The sequence below is a fragment of the Bufo gargarizans genome, chromosome 4 (genome assembly GCF_014858855.1).
Source record: "Bufo gargarizans isolate SCDJY-AF-19 chromosome 4, ASM1485885v1, whole genome shotgun sequence".
NCBI lineage: Eukaryota > Metazoa > Chordata > Amphibia > Anura > Bufonidae > Bufo > Bufo gargarizans.
The window spans coordinates 312,680,125-312,702,467 of NC_058083.1; the positions used below are offsets into that span (position 1 = coordinate 312,680,125).

General features: G+C 39.7%; 1 protein-coding gene across 1 annotated transcript in view; it reads left to right on the forward strand.

Annotated features, from left to right (window-relative positions):
* Positions 1-22,343, forward strand: part of LAMA2 (laminin subunit alpha 2) — a 772,405-nt gene that overhangs the window by 537,425 nt on the left and 212,637 nt on the right. Inside the window, exon 34 of the mRNA XM_044291170.1 lies at positions 2,911-3,022. Within this exon, the coding sequence (XP_044147105.1) occupies positions 2,911-3,022 (112 nt within the window). The remainder of the gene's footprint in view (positions 1-2,910; positions 3,023-22,343) is intronic.

Sequence of the window (22,343 nt, forward strand, 5' to 3'; positions counted from 1 at the left end):
GAAACACAACGGAAACAAAAAACGGAACAACGGATCCATGAAAAACGGACCGCAAAACACTGAAAAAGCCATACGGTCGTGTGCAATAGGCCTAACTTAGAGATAAGGGTTATTAGATGATTGGAACAAAGTGAAAGTAAGATTTACACAACGAGAAAAAAACAGTTAACCCTTTGCGACAGACCGACTGAATATTTTTTATAAAGACCAATTAAAAAGAGGATTTTTGCCCAAAATGAGAAAAATGCAATCATAAAAAAATTGCCCTCAAAGGTGTAGATAACCTTTAAGAACTTAAGGATGTATTAGACACCTCAATGCTGCAAGTGATTGCCAGATACCTAGCAGAGGACACAGCTGCTATAACATGCAGTGATGTCCTCCGCAGCATAGGGAGGAATGATCGCTATCAACAGCAAAAGAATCACAGGTGGCACTGCTGATGCGTGTTCACACAAGCCTCTCGATACCTCCAAACAAAAATCAGCGAGGTGGTGCACAATCCAAAAGATAAAGTCATTATATCTTGCAAACTGAGATGAAGAAAAAATAGGCAGCACTCACCAATAGTTCATTTGCTTCTTTATTTCAAGCAGACAAGTGCTTCATGCGGCAAGGTAGCAGTTAGCCAGATTCACATACCAGTGGCAACGGCGAGTGATTGCGCTTCCTCAGGCCACTACAGAAATGATCGCTATGCCATCGGTCACCTCCATGCAGGACACGGTGTGCCAGCAGCAGATCGTGATTACACAGCAGTATCTGCCACTAGCAAATGAATTGCCCGATGAACAAACGTTTGCTTGTTCATCGGGCAATCGGCGTCAGTATTAGACTGCCAGATAATCGCTAACGACCGTTCATAGGAATGCTTGTTAGCGATTATCGGACAGAAAAACTACTCATCTAATATACCCTTTAAAGTATAAGACTGGACAACACAGATACTATAAGGGGATTTATCAAACCTTGCACTCCACATTTCCAGCTTCAAAAAGCCTCATGATAGGGTATTGCAACTGTTTAGGTTTATTTGCAACATTTAGTATTTTTAAACCACTCTATTTAAAAAAAAAAAAAAGATGGGAAAGTGGGAATGTTCAGTCTGTTGGGCTGATATAAGCTAGACTTATCAACTATGACATTTTAAAAAGTTGCAAAAAATATCCCAATATTTCTCCAATAAACGGAGTGGTGTAGAAATTGGAGTAACATCTCAAGAGAGAAGTTTTAAAGGGCTTCTGTCAGCCCACTAAACCGTTTTTTTTTTTTGGGTTAGTAATAATCCCTACACTGCGAGCTCCCTATACATAAGCTAAATATTCATTTTGGTTCTGTAGATTTTGTTAAAAAGCAATTTTTATAATATGTAAATTACCTTGCTACCAGCAAGTAGGGTGGCTACTTGCTGGTAGCAGCCGCATCCTCCTCTCATAATGACGCCCCCTCCGCTGTGTGATTGACAGGGCCAGGGAACGGGATCGTTCTCTGCTGGCCCTGTTTGAATTCAAAATATCGCGCCTGCGCCGTACCTGTCTTTAATCGGCGCAGGCGCACTGAGAGGCGGCTGCTCTCTCGGCCGCTCCATCCTCAATGCGCCTGCGCCGATGACGTCACATCTACACTCGGCGCAGGCGCATTGAGGATATTATAAAAATAGCTTTTTAACAAAATCTACAGAACCAAAATGAATATTTAGCTTATGCATAGGGAGCTCGCAGTGTAGGGATTATTATTAACCAAAAAAAAAAAAAAAAGACGGTTTAGTGGGCTGACAGAAGCCCTTTAAGCTAGTTTCATACAGCGTTGGATACATCTGGCAGGCTGTCCTGGGAGAGAACAGCCTGCAGGAGTTCTCTGGATATGGCATAGCCGGAAATTGCCACCTGCCTGCCAGATACCAAATTTATTCAACATTATACAGCATTTGATAAATTTGGCACAAATTACAGCAGTTCAGGCTCCAACAAAATTGACTTTTCCTTGTGATAAATTTCCCCCAAAGTGTTATTTCTAGTTAAACTTGGCATTGCCTGACATAGGGATTCAAAGAGAATCCCTGTCTCATCTATCATCCCATTAAGCCCTGCACTGGGCATAACATGATTTACCAGTTTTGCTGGAGTATTCCTTTAGATACATTTCTTTAACCAATGCTTATTTTCCTATTGGGTAACATTATAGTGAAGGCTAGCATGCAATAGAAAAAAAAGATAAGAAGTTATCCAACATTTTATAAAGTCTAAGAGAACTCCACCATCAATACCACAACTATAATTTAGAAACTTCCATCAATATAACACTGTAAAGCTACAGCAAATATTGATAGTTTAATTTAATCTTTGTATACCTGAAGCTGAAGGAAATTAACTGCATATCTGTGTTTCAGGCAATGACTTATATTGGAAGAATAAATGTTTAAATCAGAATTCGCATATTGATTGAGACTCTTTCCAGAGAGAGCCTTATTGAGAAAAGCTACTCGCTCTTGCAAACATGCCTGAGGGAAAAAGCTTTTAGACAATGTTAGGTAGATTTCGATCAATGGACAAATTAAACTTAATTCCATCTGTTTCCTCTTCCAGAATCTGCTTTGTACTTTAAATAATCTTTCAATGGCTCACTTTACATGTGTTTTCTCTTATTTTTTACCAAGCGCATTTATTCAAGATGTCTATAGAAACATCCTATATTTAGTTAATGGGAAGCTAATGCAATTTATTTGTTAACCTGTGCATCATATTTGATTTCCAGTTGATATGATCAATAAGGTATTGATTTCTTTCCACTGTAACATAAAGTGTATATCCAAAGCGAGGTCATCTGAGAAATTCCTATTAAAATACACTTTGCAGCTACTGAAAAACCTATTACAGCAATTGGTTTTCTTTTCTCTTAAATGAATGACAGGCAGCAAAAGTATCTGCAGATGGGGAACAGACTGGAAAGGATGCTGAAAGGACAAATGAAAGGGCAAAACAACTGAAGAATTTTGTAAAGGACATCCTACAGACATCAAAAGGTAAACAAATTGCAGCGAATTGGCTAATGTAGGTCATGTGATGTGCCATATTTGCGGTTTTTTTTTTTATATCTCAGAAGCATCAAAAGTGGAGTTCAATCCAAAGTTAAGGAAAAATTTGATTTGCCATGAATCTGAATTTCTGTGTGCTTCATGGTAACAAATCAACTTTTTCCTAAAATGTTAGCTGAAAATTTTATATATATATACAGGTCCTTTTCAAAAAATTAGCATATTGTGATAAAGTTCATTATTTTCTGTAATGTACTGATAAACATTAGACTTTCATATATTTTAGATTCATTACACACCAACTGAAGTAGTTCAAGCCTTTTATTGTTTTAATATTGATGATTTTGGCATACAGCTCATGAAAACCCAAAATTCCTATCTCAAAAAATTAGCATATCATGAAAAGGTTCTCTAAACGAGCTATTAACCTAATCATCTGAATCAAATAATTAAGTCTAAACACCTGCAAAAGATTCCTGAGGCTTTTAAAAACTCCCAGCCTGGTTCATTACTCAAAACCGCAATCATGGGTAAGACTGCCGACCTGACTGCTGTCCAGAAGGCCATCATTGACACCCTCAAGCAAGAGGGTAAGACACAGAAAGAAATTTCTGAACGAATAGGCTGTTCCCAGAGCGCTGTATCAAGGCACCTCAGTGGGAAGTCTGTGGGAAGGAAAAAGTGTGGCAGAAAACGCTGCACAACGAGAAGAGGTGACCGGACCCTCAAGAAGATTGTGGAGAAGGACCGATTCCAGACCTTGGTGGACCTGCGGAAGCAGTGGACTGAGTCTGGAATAGAAACATCCAGAGCCACCGTGTACAGGCGTGTGCAGGAAATGGGCTACAGGTGCCGCATTCCCCAGAAACAGCGGCAGAAGCGCCTGACCTGGGCTACAGAGAAGCAGCACTGGACTGTTGCATGTCATTCGGAAATCAAGGTGCCAGAGTCTGGAGGAAGACTGGGGAGAGGGAAATGCCAAAATGCCTGAAGTCCAGTGTCAAGTACCCACAGTCAGTGATGGTCTGGGGTGCCATGTCAGCTGCTGGTGTTGGTCTACTGTGTTTTATCAAGGGCAGGGTCAATGCAGCTAGCTATCAGGAGATTTTGGAGCACTTCATGCTTCCATCTGCTGAAAAGCTTTATGGAGATGAAGATTTCATTTTTCAGCACGACCTGGCACCTGCTCACAGTGCCAAAACCACTGGTAAATGGTTTACTGACCATGGTATTACTGTGCTCAATTGGCCTGCCAACTCTCCTGACCTGAACCCCATAGAGAATCTGTGGGATATTGGGAAGAGAAAGTTGAGAGACGCAAGACCCAACACTCTGGATGAGCTTAAGGCCGCTATCGAAGCATCCTGGGTCTCCATAACACCTCAGCAGTGCCACAGGCTGATTGCCTCCATGCCACGCCGCATTGAAGCAGTCATTTCTGCAAAAGGATTCCCGACCAAGTATTGAGTGCATAACTGAACATAATTATTTGAAGGTTGACTTTTTTTGTATTAAAAACACTTTTCTTTTATTGGTCGGATGAAATATGCTAATTTTTTGAGATAGGAAATTTGGGTTTTCATGAGCTGTATGCCAAAATCATCAATATTAAAACAATAAAAGGCTTGAACTACTTCAGTTGGTGTGTAATGAATCTAAAATATATGAAAGTCTAATGTTTATCAGTACATTACAGAAAATAATGAACTTTATCACAATATGCTAATTTTTTGAAAAGGACCTGTATATATATATATATATATATATATATACTCACCTCATCCACTTGATTGTGGAAGGGGCAATCTGATGCTGTCTTGGGGGGGATGGGGGGGGGGGTGGTGGCAGCACTCCTAACTACAAGCTAGAACTACAGCTTGTGCTTAGTGACATCACTAAAAAAGCTATAGATGCCTGCAATGGCCAAACACATTTCGAAAAGAATGCTTTCCTTCATCAGGGACTTCCTGTTTGGAAGTTTGGCCATTGCAGGCTTCCACAGCTCTTTTAGTGACATCACTCAGTGCATATATGGAGCGTGTGCTTTAGTTTTAGATTGTAGTTAGTCCTCTTTCACACGAACATAAAGGCTCCGTGCCCGTGCTGTAGACAGCAAATTGCAGTCCGCATGCACGGGCACCAACCATGAGGCAGCTCCATGCGGATCGAAGACCAATTCACTTGAATGAGGTCCACGATCCATCCGTTCCGCAAAAAGATTAAACAAGTTCTATATTTTTGTGAAACGGAACCACAGAACGGAACACCACAGAAGTACTCAGTAGTGCTTCCATGGGGTTCCATTTCGTGCTTCCGTTCCGCACTGCATCTCCAGATTTGTGGACCTATTCAAGTGAATGGGTCTGCATCTGTGGTGCGAAATTCACATGACTGGTGATCCATGTATTGTAGAACCGCCCTATGAGGCCTTAGGAGCATGCTCCTACTGTGGCATTCTCCACGATACCCTGAATGCTCACCACCATATCTTAAGAGGGAGTATACCGCAAGCCAGAAGAACATTGATATAAGGTACTGAACATATCTTTGTGTATAAGCTGGTTGGAGATGGCATTACTCTAGGTGGATGTCTGTGGAGAGATAAATGCTACTGGTTGTGCTGTGCTTATAAGACTGGGTTCACATCACGCTTTTCCCATCCATTTAACATATACAAAAAATGTATACCCTAAACGGATGTCTCAGACTGGTGCCATACAGTGGCATCCATTCACCATAGAGTTCTATTGTGAAAAAAAAAAAGAGAAAAGTATACATTTTTTGATCATTGAAAAAAAATGTATATATATTTTTTTTTTTACCAGACTCTGCAGGATATAAGAACATGATTTGCTGTGTTTTTGTATCCATTTTACTTTCTACCATATACATTAAACTGAGGCATAAAACGTGATATTAATCTACCCTTAGTTGTTATTGGTTATTGAATTTATTTCTTGCAGCAGTGGCGGTACTGCAGCATTTATTGAGAGTGGGTAGAACTGTACAAGCACCTTTTGTGATTCATTGGATTGATCACATTAAGCAGGGCTTTATCATGGATGTAGTTTTGATTTGTTTGTGCATTTAGGATCCAGTATAATGACAAAGAAAGATTATTAGAAAGTTAATCTGCTTCTTATACAGCATATTTAACCAGCGATTGTGAAAAATGGATGGCACCTGAGCAAGGGAAAATAATATTAAAAAAATGAATGTGCAGAAGTAATTAATTGTTTTCATATTTTATTTTGAAATATATTATGTATTTTATATTTATGTTTTTATATGTCATGATATATTATTTTATATTTTTATATAATGTATTTTTATATTGTCATATTTTATATTTTTAGGTATTTTTAGATTATTTTATTTATGTACAATTAAGTCAAATAAGATGTCACAAAAAAAACTCACAGTGCATAGTAAATAATCACTCATTATTATAATAATATAACTGTCAAGGGGAAACAAGTGAACCCTGAATTTCACCTGCACAACCACTCTAACTTGCGGACCATAACTGGTTGACGGTCCCTGCTTATTTACATGCTGGGGATTGCAAGGGAAAAGCAGAGGGGAAAAAAAACTATAAATAAGCTGATTGGCAGGCACACAGATACTGAGAAAAACCCAGAACCAAAGTACTTGGAGTCAAACGTACCAGATCAAAATCAAGACATAACAATAAAGCCAAATCAGAAAGCAGATCACTAAACAATACGAAGCCAAGGTCATACACTAGCATTCAAGTCAAGGTCCAAGTACATCAGGCAGAAGCGGGTCCAATAACGAAGCCAGGGTCAAACCAAGAGATGCAGAAAAGCCAAATCAGAAACCAAGAATCAGGGTCAAAAGGAGTAGATAAAGTCAGAACACAGGAGGTCAGAATAATCCACAATCCTAAATGCTTGTGAGGTACTGTATATAGAACCATTCACAGGCAATCTGTGACCAGCAGATTGCCTATTTAGAACCCTGCACTTCCTGGTCACATCATGTACATCCTGGTCACATGACAAATCTGGCATCACGTGACATGTGACATCAGAATACCTAATATGGGAGATCAGACTGTCTCCCTGTCAATCGGACACCAGCAGGTACATGGAGAGTTGCGTCTGCCAGCGCTGGTAGGGAGAATGACTTTAATGAAATGTATAGGTTATTGGATTGAGTATAACTAAGTGAGCTGTACTCCAGTTTGTGCTATGAAGCACCAGAGAGAAAGTTACAGTGTATATAAAATGATGCTCAACTCCAGTGAAATGAATTACCATTATTCAAGCGCTTTTGGCAATATTTAAAGCACATAGCAAGGTACTTACTTACTAATTATATGCCATTCTTGTGCCATGGGTGCTTGTCTATACACTGTGTGTCCTATTAACTTTCTTGTAAAGTGATGAAATGGCATCTAAAAAAATGTAATGTGATCATGAAGACCAATAACTGCTGTATGATCTAAGGTTAACATGAACATCATACAGGTGCATACTTATGGAAACGACCTTAAAGGGTTTCTGTCAGCAGGAACATTGTTATTAACCTGGCTGACATTAGTGATGTACTAGGTATCTTCGGTAGGGTCTCATTTTTTGCGGGATGAGATGACGGTTTGATTGGTACCATTATGGGGCACATATCACTTTTTGATTGTTTGGTATTACACTTTTTGTGATGTAAGGTGATAAAATATAGATTTTTTTTGCCACATTTTTTATTTAATTTGTTTATTGTGTTAACCAGATGGGTTGGATCACATGATATTTTTATAGAGTAGGTCGTTACGGACATGACAATACCTAATATGTGCATTTTTTAAACTTTATTTTATTCAATAAAGCATGTTTGAAAAATAAATTGTTTGTTTCTACATTTTCTGAAAGACATATTTTTATTTTTGGATGATTGGCTTATGTAGGGGCTCATTTTTTGTGGGATGAGGTCACGGTTTAATTGGTGCTAATTTTGGATACATATGACTTTTTTGATCACTTCTTATACCATCTTTTGGGAAGTGTTGTGGGCAAAATTGCAATTCCATCATATTTTTATTTTTTTATGGTGTTCACCATATGGTAAAAGCAACATGATCATTTTATAGATCAGGTCGGATGTATCAATACTAAACATGTTTAGTGTTTTTTTATTTGTTACATTTTAAGCAATTATGTGTGGATATAGGAAGTATTTTTTTTATTTAATATATTATTTTATTTTTTTTTCACTTTTTTTGGACACAGACCCACTTGGTTCTTGAAGATGCAGTGGGTCTGATGGCTTGCAATACACTGCAGTACACTATATAGAGTACTGTAGGGTATTGAACTCACACTAAGCCTGATCAGGCTTAGATATACCATAGCAAGCCGGATGCCTGTGAAGCAGCCCGATGGGGGATGGCCCTCCCTCAGTTTACCCTTCAAGCAGAGCAGCGGCCCAATGCTTTGCCGCTCCATACAGTGGTCCCTAAGGACCACGGCATGAAAGTGGTTAAACGTCCGACATCGGTGCCAGCAACGATGTCGGCCGTTTCAAGGAGAGTGTTAGCTGGACATTACAGCTAACACTCTGCCCACTGCCGCTTTGCCATCCTGAAAGGGGGAAGGGGGGATGCTGCGCGCTCTGTCATCTTTAAAGGGGGGGGGGGGCGGGAGGTGCTGAACGCTCTGCATCTTGAAAGGGGGGCTGGGATGTTATGTGCAGGGGGCAATAACCCTTCAAGCATCGGCCCACTGCCAGGGCAGAGCAGCGGCCCAATGCTTAGTCCCTCCATACAGCGGTCCTTAAGGACCACAGGATGGAAGGGGTTTGGCCAGCACCAATGTTGGCAGTTTCAAGCAGAGTGTTAGCCGGACATTACAGCTAACACTCTTCCCACTGCCGCTCTGCCATCCTGAAAGGGGGAAGGGGGGTTGCTGTGCAGTCAGGATGCAGGGAAACTTATGTGTAGCGCTGTGTCCATGTGAAGCGCTGTGTCCTGATTGGACACTGCGCATGCCCAGTGTGCACTGGTGACACACACAGACACAGCGCACTGACACAGGGATTTTATTATATAGGATTCACAAATACTTTTCATTTCTTATAATGGCTTGTTTTGTCTAGGGAGCAATGATTAGGAGAAACAAAATGGCGGCTGTCCTATTAAAGCACACAAAGCCTGTCCTAATCACACAGGAGGACAGATGAGAAGATCTTCAGCTGAATCTCTGTAGGAATGGAGTTCATGAGGAGACATGAATAATAGAGAGGAGGGACAGAACAGAATGTGGTGATGTGAGGCTGTGGTAATGGAGCCTGCATACAAGTTCTGCTGCTCATTAGCCACATCTGCTCATGAACTCCATTCCTACAGAGATTCAACTGAAGATTATATTAAACTGTATTCAGGATCATAATCCCTGACAAGTAAAGGGACTATCCAGTCATCTCTAAAATGAAGGCGATATGGCCTCGTTCCAGAACATGTGCCTAATAGGAAACATGACAACACACCGTTTGATGATCCCAGTCTTTGCGACAGATTGTCCTATCTGTACTCCCAATAATTAAGTCTCCCACTACCAGCACCTGTATTTTCTTCCGTGCTCTCCTGGTCCCCTGCTTACTGGAGCTGACATTCCCCTGACTGGCAGAGGAAGTATCTGGCTGCAGCAGTGCTCTCCTGAACCCGCATCCCCCTCATCTGCCAATCTTGCAAACTTGTTGGGGTGTGTTAGATCAGGGCTAGCCTCCCTGGCACTCTACCCCGCTTTCTAAATGTTATCCAGCTGGCTACCTCACTTTCCTGAGCCTCCATTCTACCACTGTCCCCCACATCTACCCCATATAGTGCCTGCTCAGTGAGCAGCAAATTATTTTCCAAATTTCTAATGCTTCTAAGTGTTGAAACTCGCTTCTTTAGATACACGATGTGCGACTCCAAACAAGTAATTTGCTCACATTTTGAACAAAGATATGCACCCTCAAATGGATGTTCCAGGACTGCATACATTAGATAAGATGTCTTTTTTCAGCCTTATATACTATTTTACTATGTAATTCCATTATTTTCCGTTATAACAATGTTATAACGGAAAGCTATAATGGAACTAAAAACACTGATGTGCACCCCCCTTAAGCTGGCCCCCTCTCATTATAGCTTGACGGGAATCTCTTAGCTCTGAAACATCCCCCAAACTAGAGTAAGTAGGGTATAGTGTTAATGACACAGAGACCAGTTATGTCCTTTTTTTCGTCATACTAACTTGTATTCTGACGCTGTGCTCCCCCAAACCAGCAGTTAAATGCATCAAGAGGACTCCGTGCTCATGCACATAAAGGTCTATTCGGACGTCTGCAAAATGGGTCCTCATCCATTACGCAATTTTGCGGAAAGGGTGCGGACCCATTCATTTTCAATAGAGCAGCAAAAGATGCGGACAGCACACTGTGTTCTGTCCGCCTTCGCACTTCCATTCCGCGGGCCCACAAAAAAATAGAACATGTCCTATTCTTGTCCGCAGCCATGGACAAGAAAAGGCATTTTTATCGTACTGCCGGCCATGTGCAGTCTGCAAAATGCGGAACGCACATGACCAGTGTCTGTGTTTTGTGGATCCTCAATTTCAGACCTCAAAACAGCTGCGGTCGTGTGAATGGACCCTAATGGAGAAGACTCAATACATTTTACTGCTGGTTTGTGGGAGCAAAGCGTCGGAATGGAAGAGAGTATAAAGATACAAATTACATAATAGGACTTAGCACCACTTACACAATACACCGCTTACTCTGGTTTGGGGTGTTTTGGAGTCGACGGATGCCCTTTAGATCTACTAGTGGAGCACATGCCCTGCCTTCCACCAACCCCTTCAGTTATGCTACTGCATACCGGAAGCCATGTTACAGCATACAGACAACATAGAGGAGTAGACCTATATGAATAGGTAGAATACAATACTCAAGAATTTCAAATGCTGTGTTTAATTTTCAGTATTTTACAATGTGTTGTTCATTCAGATTTTTAGTGCCTGGAGATGTAGTGACAGCAGTTTGCATGCATTTTTCTTTGTTTTGCCTGTGTCCCTCACTTTAGATATATTTTAATGTGATCATTAAATCTACATTTATTTCAAAGAGATGAAAAAACAGCATTGCCACATTGCCCTTGAGGCTGATGTCATATGCAACTTCTGAACATTTTACCCATTTGAAAAATTGAATAGCAAATATTTTTTTCCTGCGTCAATATGTTAGACACATGTTTGCTTGTTTTTTTATTTCTCTTGAAACAGAACAGTACACATAAATATGAAGTAAATAGAAAGATAATAAAATCATTGTGCAAATTGCAACACAGTATACCTTAAAGGGAGTCTGTCGCCTCCATATGGCCATATACAGTAGTTACATGGCTCTGTAGCACACCTATACAGGATTGTAACGGTACCTTTGTTCTTTTCTTTAGACTTGCACCAGCAGGAAAAACGAAGTTTAATTCATATGCAAATGAACACTCGCAAGTGCCCAGGGGCGGCGTTCAGTGTGTAGGTGCCCAGGCTGCTCTGCCTTCTTTTCACTTTACTCCTCCCCAGCCTCTTCCGTTGCATGCCCTCCAAGTCCGGACCTATCGATAGGTCCGGACTTGGAGGGCGGGAAAAAGCCAGAGGCTGGGGAGGAGTAAAGTGAAAAGAAGGCAGAGCAGCCTGGGCACTTACACACTGAACGCCGCCCTGGGCACTTGTGAGTGCTCATTTTCAGATTAATTAAACTTAGTTTTTCCTGCTGGTGCAAGTCTAAAGAAAAGAACAAAGGTACCGCTACAATCCTGTATAGGTGTGCTACAGAGCCATGTAAGCACTGTATATGGCCATATGGAGGCGACAGACTCCCTTTAATAATTAGGGTCCATATAATATTTTGCTGCAGTCTAATTAGCATTGAGGGTCTGATTTGAGGTCTCATTGGGGACTGAGCTGGGGTCTGATCTGAGGTCTGTTTGGGGGGTCTCATTAACATTGGGGTTCTCATCTGAGGTCTGATGAAAAAAAAAACATTTCTTATTTTCCTCCTCTAAAATCGAGGTGCTTCTTATGGGTAGGTGCATCTTTTAGGGTGAAAAATATTGTAATATGCAACATCTGTTTTCCACATTAGCAATTTAACATTTTAATAGTGTCAGTATCATTTTCAAATTTGTTCCAAGCACTAAAGGAATGAAAGTTATAAAAGATCATACAAGTCACTTACTAATGTATTGTGAATGTCCATATTGCCTCCTTTGCTGGCTGGATTACTTTTTCCATCACATTATACACTGCTTGTTCCCATGGTTATGACCACCCTGCAATCCATCAGTGGAGGCCATGCTTGCACACTATAGGAAAAACCAACAACCTCTCTGGTAGCTGGGACTGTGGGGGCTCACATAGGCTAGTGCTTTTTTTTATACTGCACAAGCACGACCACCACTGATGGATTGCAGGGTAGTCATAACCATGAAAACGAGCGGTGTATAATGTTTGGTAAAAATGAATCAAGCCAGCAAAGGAGACAATATGGACAATCACAATACATTAGTAAGTGGCTTGTATTAACTTTCTCTACATAATACATGCTATTTGCTGAAGTGACAAAATCCCTTCAAGCAGGAAATTCCAAAGTACCGGAATTTCCTATAGTTTGCATTTATGGTTGAACTTAGTACTTCATTAGTAATATCTCTGCATAAAATTGAAACTTTGTGTCGGAGCTAACCCCTGTCAGTAAGATTATCATTTGGTATCCCGCAGCAATGACTCTGTAATCTGTGGGGGAAAGTGGTAGTAAATATTTAGTTCCTTTTCACCAAAATCAGTGTAAATGGGCCATTACACAGCATGGACGTGCAGAGTCTTTTGGAGTGAGAAGTTTTGTTTGTAGCTGAGCCCTGATATGGAGAATTGATAAGAGCGCTGGAACTCTCTAACAGCAATTGAAAATTATTATTTATTTATTTATTTATTTATTTTTAACAGATAACCCCTTTTGAGTTTGCAAATGAGAAGGGGATGCTTGAGGGAGAGATACCTCCCATCCTGTAAGCTTGCTGATGTCTATAGTACATTTGCATTACCATTTATTTTAACCCTTGTTATTGGTGGTGTGAAGTTGGGAAGGATTAATGGATTAAGTAGAACTAGGAGTTAGTGGACTTGCCTTGGTAGCACGTGTTTGAATATGTGGACACCTTCTGGTGGAAAAATGGTTCTCAGCTTCATTGTATTTACAGTCCTCTTTCTTAGCCCTATCATAACTAAAGAAGACACCTATCATAAATAGCAAATCTGCAGGACAGCTACTTTACATGACTTTAGGACCTCCCTTTATTTTATTTCCTATCTGATTTAATGTTTTTTGCTACTTTTCCTCGAATAAAAGTTCAATACAAGTTCTGTTCCAACCTAAATATAAAACATAACTGCTTTTTTCAGCCATGCTTTCAGGTAAAGACAGGGGGAATGGCTTAAGAATAGTTTCACTTAACTTTTGAAAATAGCTATTACGGTATAGTTATTATATTACACAATTTCCTAAGAGCTTTAAGCGGCGATAGCTTAAGTAGTATATCCTGGCAGTCAATCCTGGAATCTTTAACTCAGTTCAAGGATTTGGTTTTCAAGGCAAGATCAAAGGAACGGAGCATAGATTTGGATTTTGTCTAAGTCCTGAATTAAGCTTCACACAAAGATGTGCCGTTTAATCTACTTTAAACTGATAAGCCTTTTAAATGCATTGTTTTTTGTGACTGGGTATACGCTTCGCTGGTCACACCGTGAAACATTTCCTGCAGAATACAAGAATATTTGGTTGTATAACTTATTCAGATTGTAATGATGAAAATTATATATATATATATATATATATTTTTTTTTTTTAAATATATATCTTTGGTTTAGCAGTTGTTAAAAACATTGCAAGTGAGGATTTAAAAGAAAGTACAATAAGTCTGTATGTCAAATTGTTGTGCCAGGAAAGCAAGATTCATACAGCAAGGATAATATTTATAGCTGTGTTATACAGTGTGTGTGTGTGTGTGTGTGTATGTGTATATATATATATAGAGAGAGAAGCAAGCACGAAAATGTGGAAATACTGGTAGGGAGGAAGTGTATGAAGCAATAGAATGCTTTGCTGTTTTTATACTGTATGTCCCAAACTACATACCTGGCCACCACTTAATGGGATTCTTCTGATAGCAGAGAAACTAATAGGAAAGGGCAGAGAGCTTGGAAACCCTTTATGGCCATCCTGGTGTTAAAATCCTTGCTAATCTTACATGTATAATCTACTCTGTGCCTACTGTTGATGGCTGGAATACCAATTTAAAGGGAACCAGTCACCGGGATTTTGTGTATAGAGCTGAGGACATGGGTTGCTAGATGGCCGCTAGCACATCCACAATACCCAGTCCCCATAGCTCTGTGTGCTTTTATTGTGTCAAAAAATCGATTTGATACATATGCAAATTACCCTGAGATGAGTCCTGTGTGTGAGATGAGTCAGGGACAGGACTCATCTCAGGTTAATTTGCATATGTATCAAATCGATTTTTTGACACAATAAAAGCACACAGAGCTATGGGGACTGGGTATTGTGGATGTGCTAGCAGCCATCTTGCAACCCATGTCCTCAGCTCTATACACAAAATCCCAGTGACAGGTTTAAAGGGGTTATGCAAGGCTATAAACTGCCCCCCCCCCCTCCAATATGGCAGACCCCTCACATTGAGTATACTTACCTGGCTCCCTGAGTCGCTCCTGGTCCCCGCACCGTCGCTGCTGCTTCTGCCCGAGATGAGCCTCCCTAGCATTGCAACGGTCAAGATGTGGTCCAAGGAGCCAGGAAAGTATATTCAATGTGAGGGGCCCGGCATATGGGGGCAGTTTATAGCCTTGGATAACCCTTTTAAGTGACCTATAAATGTAAATTGGCTGATATGGACAACTGCTGCCATTTTGGCCAATGATGTTATGAAAATGGTACACAAGCCATCAATAGCAATGTCTAACACCTGACAGATATTTATTCAAAAAGTGATCAGTGATGTTGGATTGTCTACATGATTGACTAATCACCCCTTTAATTTGCAATTAAATGGACAGTTCAGACCAGCATTAAAACTAGAGGAAATGTACAATCTTTAAAGTGTAACTGTTAGCAATAAATATAGGACCTAGGCTGAGTTCACATCAGCTCTCAGCCTTTCCATTCTCTTTTTTCCCGTGTTTATGCCTCTGCTTCAAAAATCTTCCTCTGAACGGAAACTTAACGGACCCCATTATAGTCTATGGGGTCCGTAGGCTCTGTTTGGCTCAGTTATAATGTGAGCTCAGCCTTACCTAACCATGATATCTACAGTATGTGTTTTTAGACTACGTCATCAATATCAGACGGTAAGCTGTCTGACTGCCAGCGCCCCTGCCGACTAGCAGATTACTAGAAGACAATTGATCATTTTCTTTGGAACTCAGTTTTCCAGTATAATTTTTATTTTTTTCTTATTCTGCTCTCCATTTCACAGTATTACTGCATTTTACCATCTTAAAAATGAACCGTATTGGTATAGTAAAAAAATATACTAAAAAGGAAAAATTTTCAGTCGGTTACATTAAGGCTTATCAGTGTAAACAATGCCTTTGAATTCCTGCTACATATGGTATCCTCTGTGCACATTGCCTTGAGTTTGTCTTGGATTTCATATTAAAAGAATGCTAATGCAAGTTTTGGAATTTGTATTAGCACGCAAATTTTAATTTCTGAAAAGTGACATGGGTGCTCATCACTTTTCTTACTAGCAAATTCAGATTAAATCATTTTTAAGCATTCAGCTTAAAGGGGTTCTCTCATAATTTAAATATAAAATTAATTATATACATATGGATATATGTGGATATAAAAAGTCTACACACCCCTGTTAAAATGTCAGGTTTCTGTGCTGTAAAAAATTGAGACAAAGATAAATAATTTCAGAACTTTTTCCACCTTTTAATGTGACCTATAAACTGTACCACTCAATTGAAAAACAAACTGAAATCTTTTAGGTAGAGGGAAGAAAACAAAAAACAAACAAAAATAAAGTGGTTGCATAAGTGTGCACACCCTCTTATAACTGGGGATGTAGCTGTGTTCAGAATTAAGCAATCACATTCAAAATCATGTTAAATAGGAGTCAGCATACACCCGCCATCATTTAAAGTGCCTCTGATTAACCACAAATAAAGTTCAGCTGCTCTAGATGGTCTTTCCTGAAATTTTCTTAGTTGCATCCCACAGCAAAAGTCATGGTCCACAAAGAGCCTCCAAAGCATCAGAGGGATTTCATTGTTAAAAGGTATCAGTCATGAGAAGGGTGCAAAAGAATTTCCAAGGCTTTAGATATACCATGGAACACAGTGAAGACAGTCATCATCAAGTGGAGAAAATATGGCACAAAGTGACATTACCAAGAACTGGACGTCCCCCCAAAATTGATGAAAAGACAAGAAGAAAACTGGTCTGGGAGGCTGCAGCAATATCTGGCAAGTACTGGCTGTGTGGTACATGTGACAACAATCTCCCGTATTCTTCATATGTCTGGGCTATGGGGTAGAGTGGCAAGACGAAAGCCTTTTCTTACGAAGAAAAACATCCAAGCCAGGATACATTTTGCGAAAACACATCTGAAGTCTCCCAAAAGCATGTGGGAAAAGGTGTTATGGTCTGATGAAACCAAGGTTGAACTTTTTGGCCATAATTCCAAAAGATATGTTTGGTGCAAAAACAACACTGCACATCAAAGGAACACCATACCCACAGTGAAGAATGGTGGGGGCAGCATCATGCTTTGGGGCTGTTTTTCTTCAGCTGGAATTGGGGACTTAGTTAAGCTAGAGGGAATTATGAACAGTTCCAAATACCAGTCAATATTGGCACAAAACCTTCAGGCTTCTGCTAGAAAGCAGAACATAAAGAGGAACTTCATCTTTCAGCATGAGAACGACCCAAAGCATACATCCAAATCAACAAAGGAATGGCTTCACCAGAAGAGGATTAAAGTTTTGGAATGGCCCAGCCAGAGCCCAGACCTGAATCCGATTGAAAATCTGTGGGGTGATATGAAGAGGGCTGTGCACAGGAGATGCCCTCGCAATCTGACAGATTTGGAGTGTTTAAGCAAAGAAGAGTGGGCAAATCTTGCCAAGTCAAAATGTGCCATGCTGATAGACTCATACCCAAAAGACTGAGTGCGGTAATAAAGTAAAAAAGTGCTTCAACAAAGTATTAGTTTAAGGGTGTGCACACTTATGCAACCATATTATTTTATTCTTATATTTTTTTCTTCCCTTTACCTAAAAGATTTCAGTTTGTTTTTCAATTGAGTGGTACAGTTTATAGGTCACATTAAAGGTGGAAAAAGTTCTCAAATGATTTATCTTTGTCTCATTTTTTTCACAGAAACCTGACATTTTAACAGGGGTGTGTAGACTTTTTATATCCAATGTAGATCACAACAAATTAACAAGGTTTGCCATTGTCATGCTATTAAAAAAATCATCCGCACAAACATGGAACCACCTAGTGTTCAAAGTCCACAGTGATGTGCACATCCACCTAATGAGCTATGTGCTGGTGGTCAGGCATGCCCAGTCACCCTTCCGACAGTCGGGTCTCTGCATAATTCTGATCGCCTCTGTTTACTGCAGAGAAACTAATAGATATGACCATCTGGTTGTCATAAAAGACCTAGACCCAAGTTTATTTTATATTCATTGGTTTATGAGGAAGGGTATGCTGTGGATGTTATAAAGTGTCTCTGTTTGTTACTTTAGATTGTGTTTCCGATTAACAAGGAAAGTAAGAAGCAACCATATTGTCAGCTGCCAGAGGGGGGAAGGTGACTGATTTTGTACAGAGCTCACTTCTGCTAGCTTACAGTAGCAGCAGTACCAACAGGAACATAAGGAAGCAAAATTGATGAATAACCATTTTCTATGCCACAAGCAGTATACATTACTTTAAAACAGCTGTTCACATTGCATTTTAGAACTTTTAGGACTAGAGCCACTGCAATAGCATGGCAGTATAGCTGAGAATACTTCCTGCTGTGCTGAAAGTGTATTATAAGTGGACAAATGGCACCATTACGAATCTGCGACGTGTCAACTGCGTGCCATGAGCCATTGATGTGAGAGCTTAATGTCGGCTATGTTCGATATGCTCTAAAGGGTTCTTAAGAGGTGAACCTGCACTTTAAATATATTTTATACATTATAAGAGAAACATATTTAACACTTGCAACATTATACCCATACATTTTGCATCTGTGCCCTAAGTATCCAGCATTTTCTGTACTATTAATTCTTAAATTAGACTCGTAAAATAAAATCATCAGGAAGAATCTCGTGGCATTGCTTTTGGAATTTTTACAGGTTTGTGATATTTGGATTTTAGCTTCTTCTGTGTGCTTTTATTGCATGCCTAAAACTAAACAAATAAATGTACTTCTTAGAAGCCAGCTTTTTTATGCTGCACATTATTCTTCACTGCGCAGTGAAAAGATGAGTCTAGGAGGATTTAAAGTAAAAGCTTTTACTAAGTGTAATAATTCTAATGCATGTTTGAATAAATACAGTCACAAAATGAGCGTGAAATTGCTTTGTTGTGTACGGCCAAGAATAACTGTTTTATTGTTCCCTTTTAGCACGGCTTCAGTGTTGTATAAAATAGCTCGAGATTGCTTCGGTTGCCAACCAAGATCGCGCATGAAGTCATTTGCTAATTTTTTTCTTTTTTTTTCCTTTGAAATATTTAGTTCTTAGAAAGCTTGGAGTATTTTCAGCGGCCCAAGCAGAGTGAAAAGAGGATGGGAATAGTGGTTATGGCTCCCTAAGGCCCTGCAGTGACTGCATACTTCCCTAAGGGGCACACCCTAGTATTGGATTTTCTGTCTAGTGGTAGTTGGGTTGTTGTTGATGTTAGGTGTTTGTCTTGGTGCAAGGAAGGAGAACAGGTTGCAATGGCTAGCAAATAGTTGAGTCAGTAACCAGGCCAGTTGGTATCAATAAATAAGTCTCTCTTTACTCAAGTGCAGGATAGGAGTAGTAGTACATCCGACAATAACAAAGCACAGTTCCATGGTATATACCACAGTGAGCATGTATCAAGCTGTCCCTCAACAGAACAATAGGCATGCAATTAGGTACCTGTTAATTGTTTCTGCAGTTCCTGCGCTGAGTGGTACAGATATAATACATGGTGGGGCAAACCATCTGAAAGTGTGAAGGGGGTAAGTTCCTTCTCACAGCAGTAAAGTCTCTTGGCCATAAATGTGCACAATACCTTGCTGACTGACTCCAATACATGGCTTTGTAGAATCTGTACCATCTGATTTCCTTCTCTCTGGAGCACTTCTGATGATAAAGTAACTTCCTGGGTTGTAAATAAAGGCTCTCTGAGCTTGGGCCTAGCTTTGAGGAGCTTGCACATGTAGGTCTTCACTGTAGCACAGCTAAGAACAAACTACCTACTGACTAACCAGGTCGTGGACAGGTACATCTCTTGGCAACCTAGAAGGATGATCGAATGTGTTAGCCTTTAAATGTCCATAAAATGCTATTAGGTACACAAATATTGCAAACCACAATATTTAACTTAGCAATATAAAATAACATCAGTTAAACCTTTGCAGTGACCCAGTTCTTGGGTAATGCATATTGATATGTCTGCTAATGCAAATGATTTCACTCCAAAAGGCCTGTGGTATAAAGAAAGTCCTTATGCTCAAATAATATGTGTTAGTGGCTCTGTAACTATGTTCTTGTCCCACTTCATTATTACAATTTTGTCCATGTGCAATAGAAAACATTGTATTTTTAGAGGCAGTGAGTACAAAAACAACAATTCCTTAAAATGTTATCAGAACTGACCTTTTTTACAGAGGAAATTCTTCTATAATAACATGCAAAGATGTATGGAGTTATATATTCGTAATGGGTCATTTATCAAACTGGTGTAAAGTAGAACTGGCATAGTGGCCTGTAGCAACCAATCAGATTCTATCTTTCATTTTTGACAGCTCCTTTGGAAAATGGAAGGTGGAATCTGATTGGTTGCTATGGGCACCTAAGTCAGTTTGACATCACACCAGTTTGATAGCTGATTCCATTAGTTTGCCTTGTAGATCCAGCAGCATCATGTAGTCTGTCAAGGAAACCGAATTATGATGTGTCCTCCACCTGGTTTGGCCTCTGCATTAATGTTTCAGTGCAGCTGAACATTTGCAATGATATCTAGTGGCATATCTTCCATGGAGGAAGCCCACATGACCTCTACAGCTCCTGTAGGGGAAGGGGTGCACTGAGCTGCTTTCACTGCTTCCCGTTCCCGAATTTCCTGCAGCTGCCTCTAGGGGAAGCTTGCTGCATAGAGATTTATACAGCTCATATTAAGTTCTTTTGTAGCTGTATAAATTCATATATTGGTGGCCCTATTGGTGGCTCAGATAGCTAGACCTTTTTCATTTACAATGGGATATGGATGGGGCTTACAGGGGAAGAATAATCAGACTATTGTCAGATGTTTAACTGTCTCCACTGTAACTAGTGGTTCAATGCATTTATTAAAAGCACGTTTTTGAGAGTTTTTTCCAATGTTATATTAGTTTCATAAACAACTATGGATAATATGTTATCTTTAAGTCAATAGACATTTTTTTTACATATGCACTGCATGTTTTAACAATTTTTCTTCATTTTTGATGCCTTTTTTGGATGAGTAACATTTTCCCCAAAATGCAGCATGCTCTAGGGTGTTGCAAAAAAATAAAAATAAGCCCTGGGGGGTACAAATAAAGCCTTGTACTCCTGAATTCTGACTTCAAAAATTGCAAAAGAGAGCTTTTGAAACTTATCAGAGCTTACTTGTACAAGCATTTGCAACTTTTACCCCACAAACTCCAAGTTTTTTTCCCCCGTTTTGCGGGCCGTTTTTTGCTTTCCGTATACGGTCCGTATACGGAACCATTCATTTCAATGGGTCCGCAAAATAAATGGAATCTACTCCGTATGCATTCCGTTTCCGTGTTTCCGTATCTCCGTTCCGTGCAAAGATAGAACAAAGGCCTATATTTGGCCGCAAATCACATTCCGTGGCTCCATTAAAGTCAATGGGTCCGCAAAAAAACAAAATGCATACGGAAATGCATTCGTATGTCTTCTGTATCCGTTCCATTTTTTGCAGAACCATCTATTGAAAATGTCATGCCCAGCCCAATTTGTTCTATGTAATTACTGTATACTGTATATGCCATACGGAAAAACGGAACGGAAAAATGGAACTGAAAAACAATGGAAACAAAAAACGGAACAACGGATCCGTGAAAAATGGACTGCAAAACACTTGAAATAGCCATACAGTAGTGTGAAAAAAGGCCTTAATGAAATATAGGCCAGATTTAATAAATCAAAAAATCTCACAATGTCACAAGTTAACGCCAGTGGGGGGTGGCATAAAAAGTAGAGTAATATTTCAAGGCTGTAGTTAAAGATGCGCCCTCCAGCCTCCTATATCCTGGATGCATCTGCTCCAAGGGCCCCCCTCTGATCGGTATATTTTCTATGACAGAGATTGTTTTCATCTTCAATAGAACCTAACAGGTTACATATATAGGAGCTAAGTATCACTTTGAATTTAATTTATATCTGTCTGTTTTTCTGTTATTTCCTACGTCCATTAATTTTACATCACCTCCTGATGAGCTGCTACCTTCAGCTGAAACGCATTGGGGTTGTCTTATTGTTTATACATAATTCCATCTGTATGTGTGTTTTTTGTTTTCCCTGGATTTATTTATTTCCAATCCAGTTTCTTTAGTAGGGCTTTTTTAGGGCAATAAAGAGACTTAGGTACGGGGGCAGGGCGTCTCCACCATCAGGGGACATCCCTGTGCATAGGATTTTAGATCTTGAGGGTCATCTAGGGAAAGCTTCTTTCCCATCCGTCTACCCACTACCCCCATTTTTTACCTAGTCAGCACTTTATTGACCCCACCTAAGAATTTATCCCTTTTTTATAGGAGTTCTTGTCTCAATATATCTATCATACTCGGGATATCACTTGGAGCTAACTATTTTCTGCTCTATAACCCAGTCGAATAATAAAGGTATCGTTTTTAGTTAAGCACGTTAAATTCTATATTTTCTAAACTTAAGCTTGGTATGTGTAGTCTATCTTCAATTATACTTTTTTTCAAGTCTGTTCCCTGTAGTTAAAGATGCACCTAAATTATCAAACAACAGTTTTG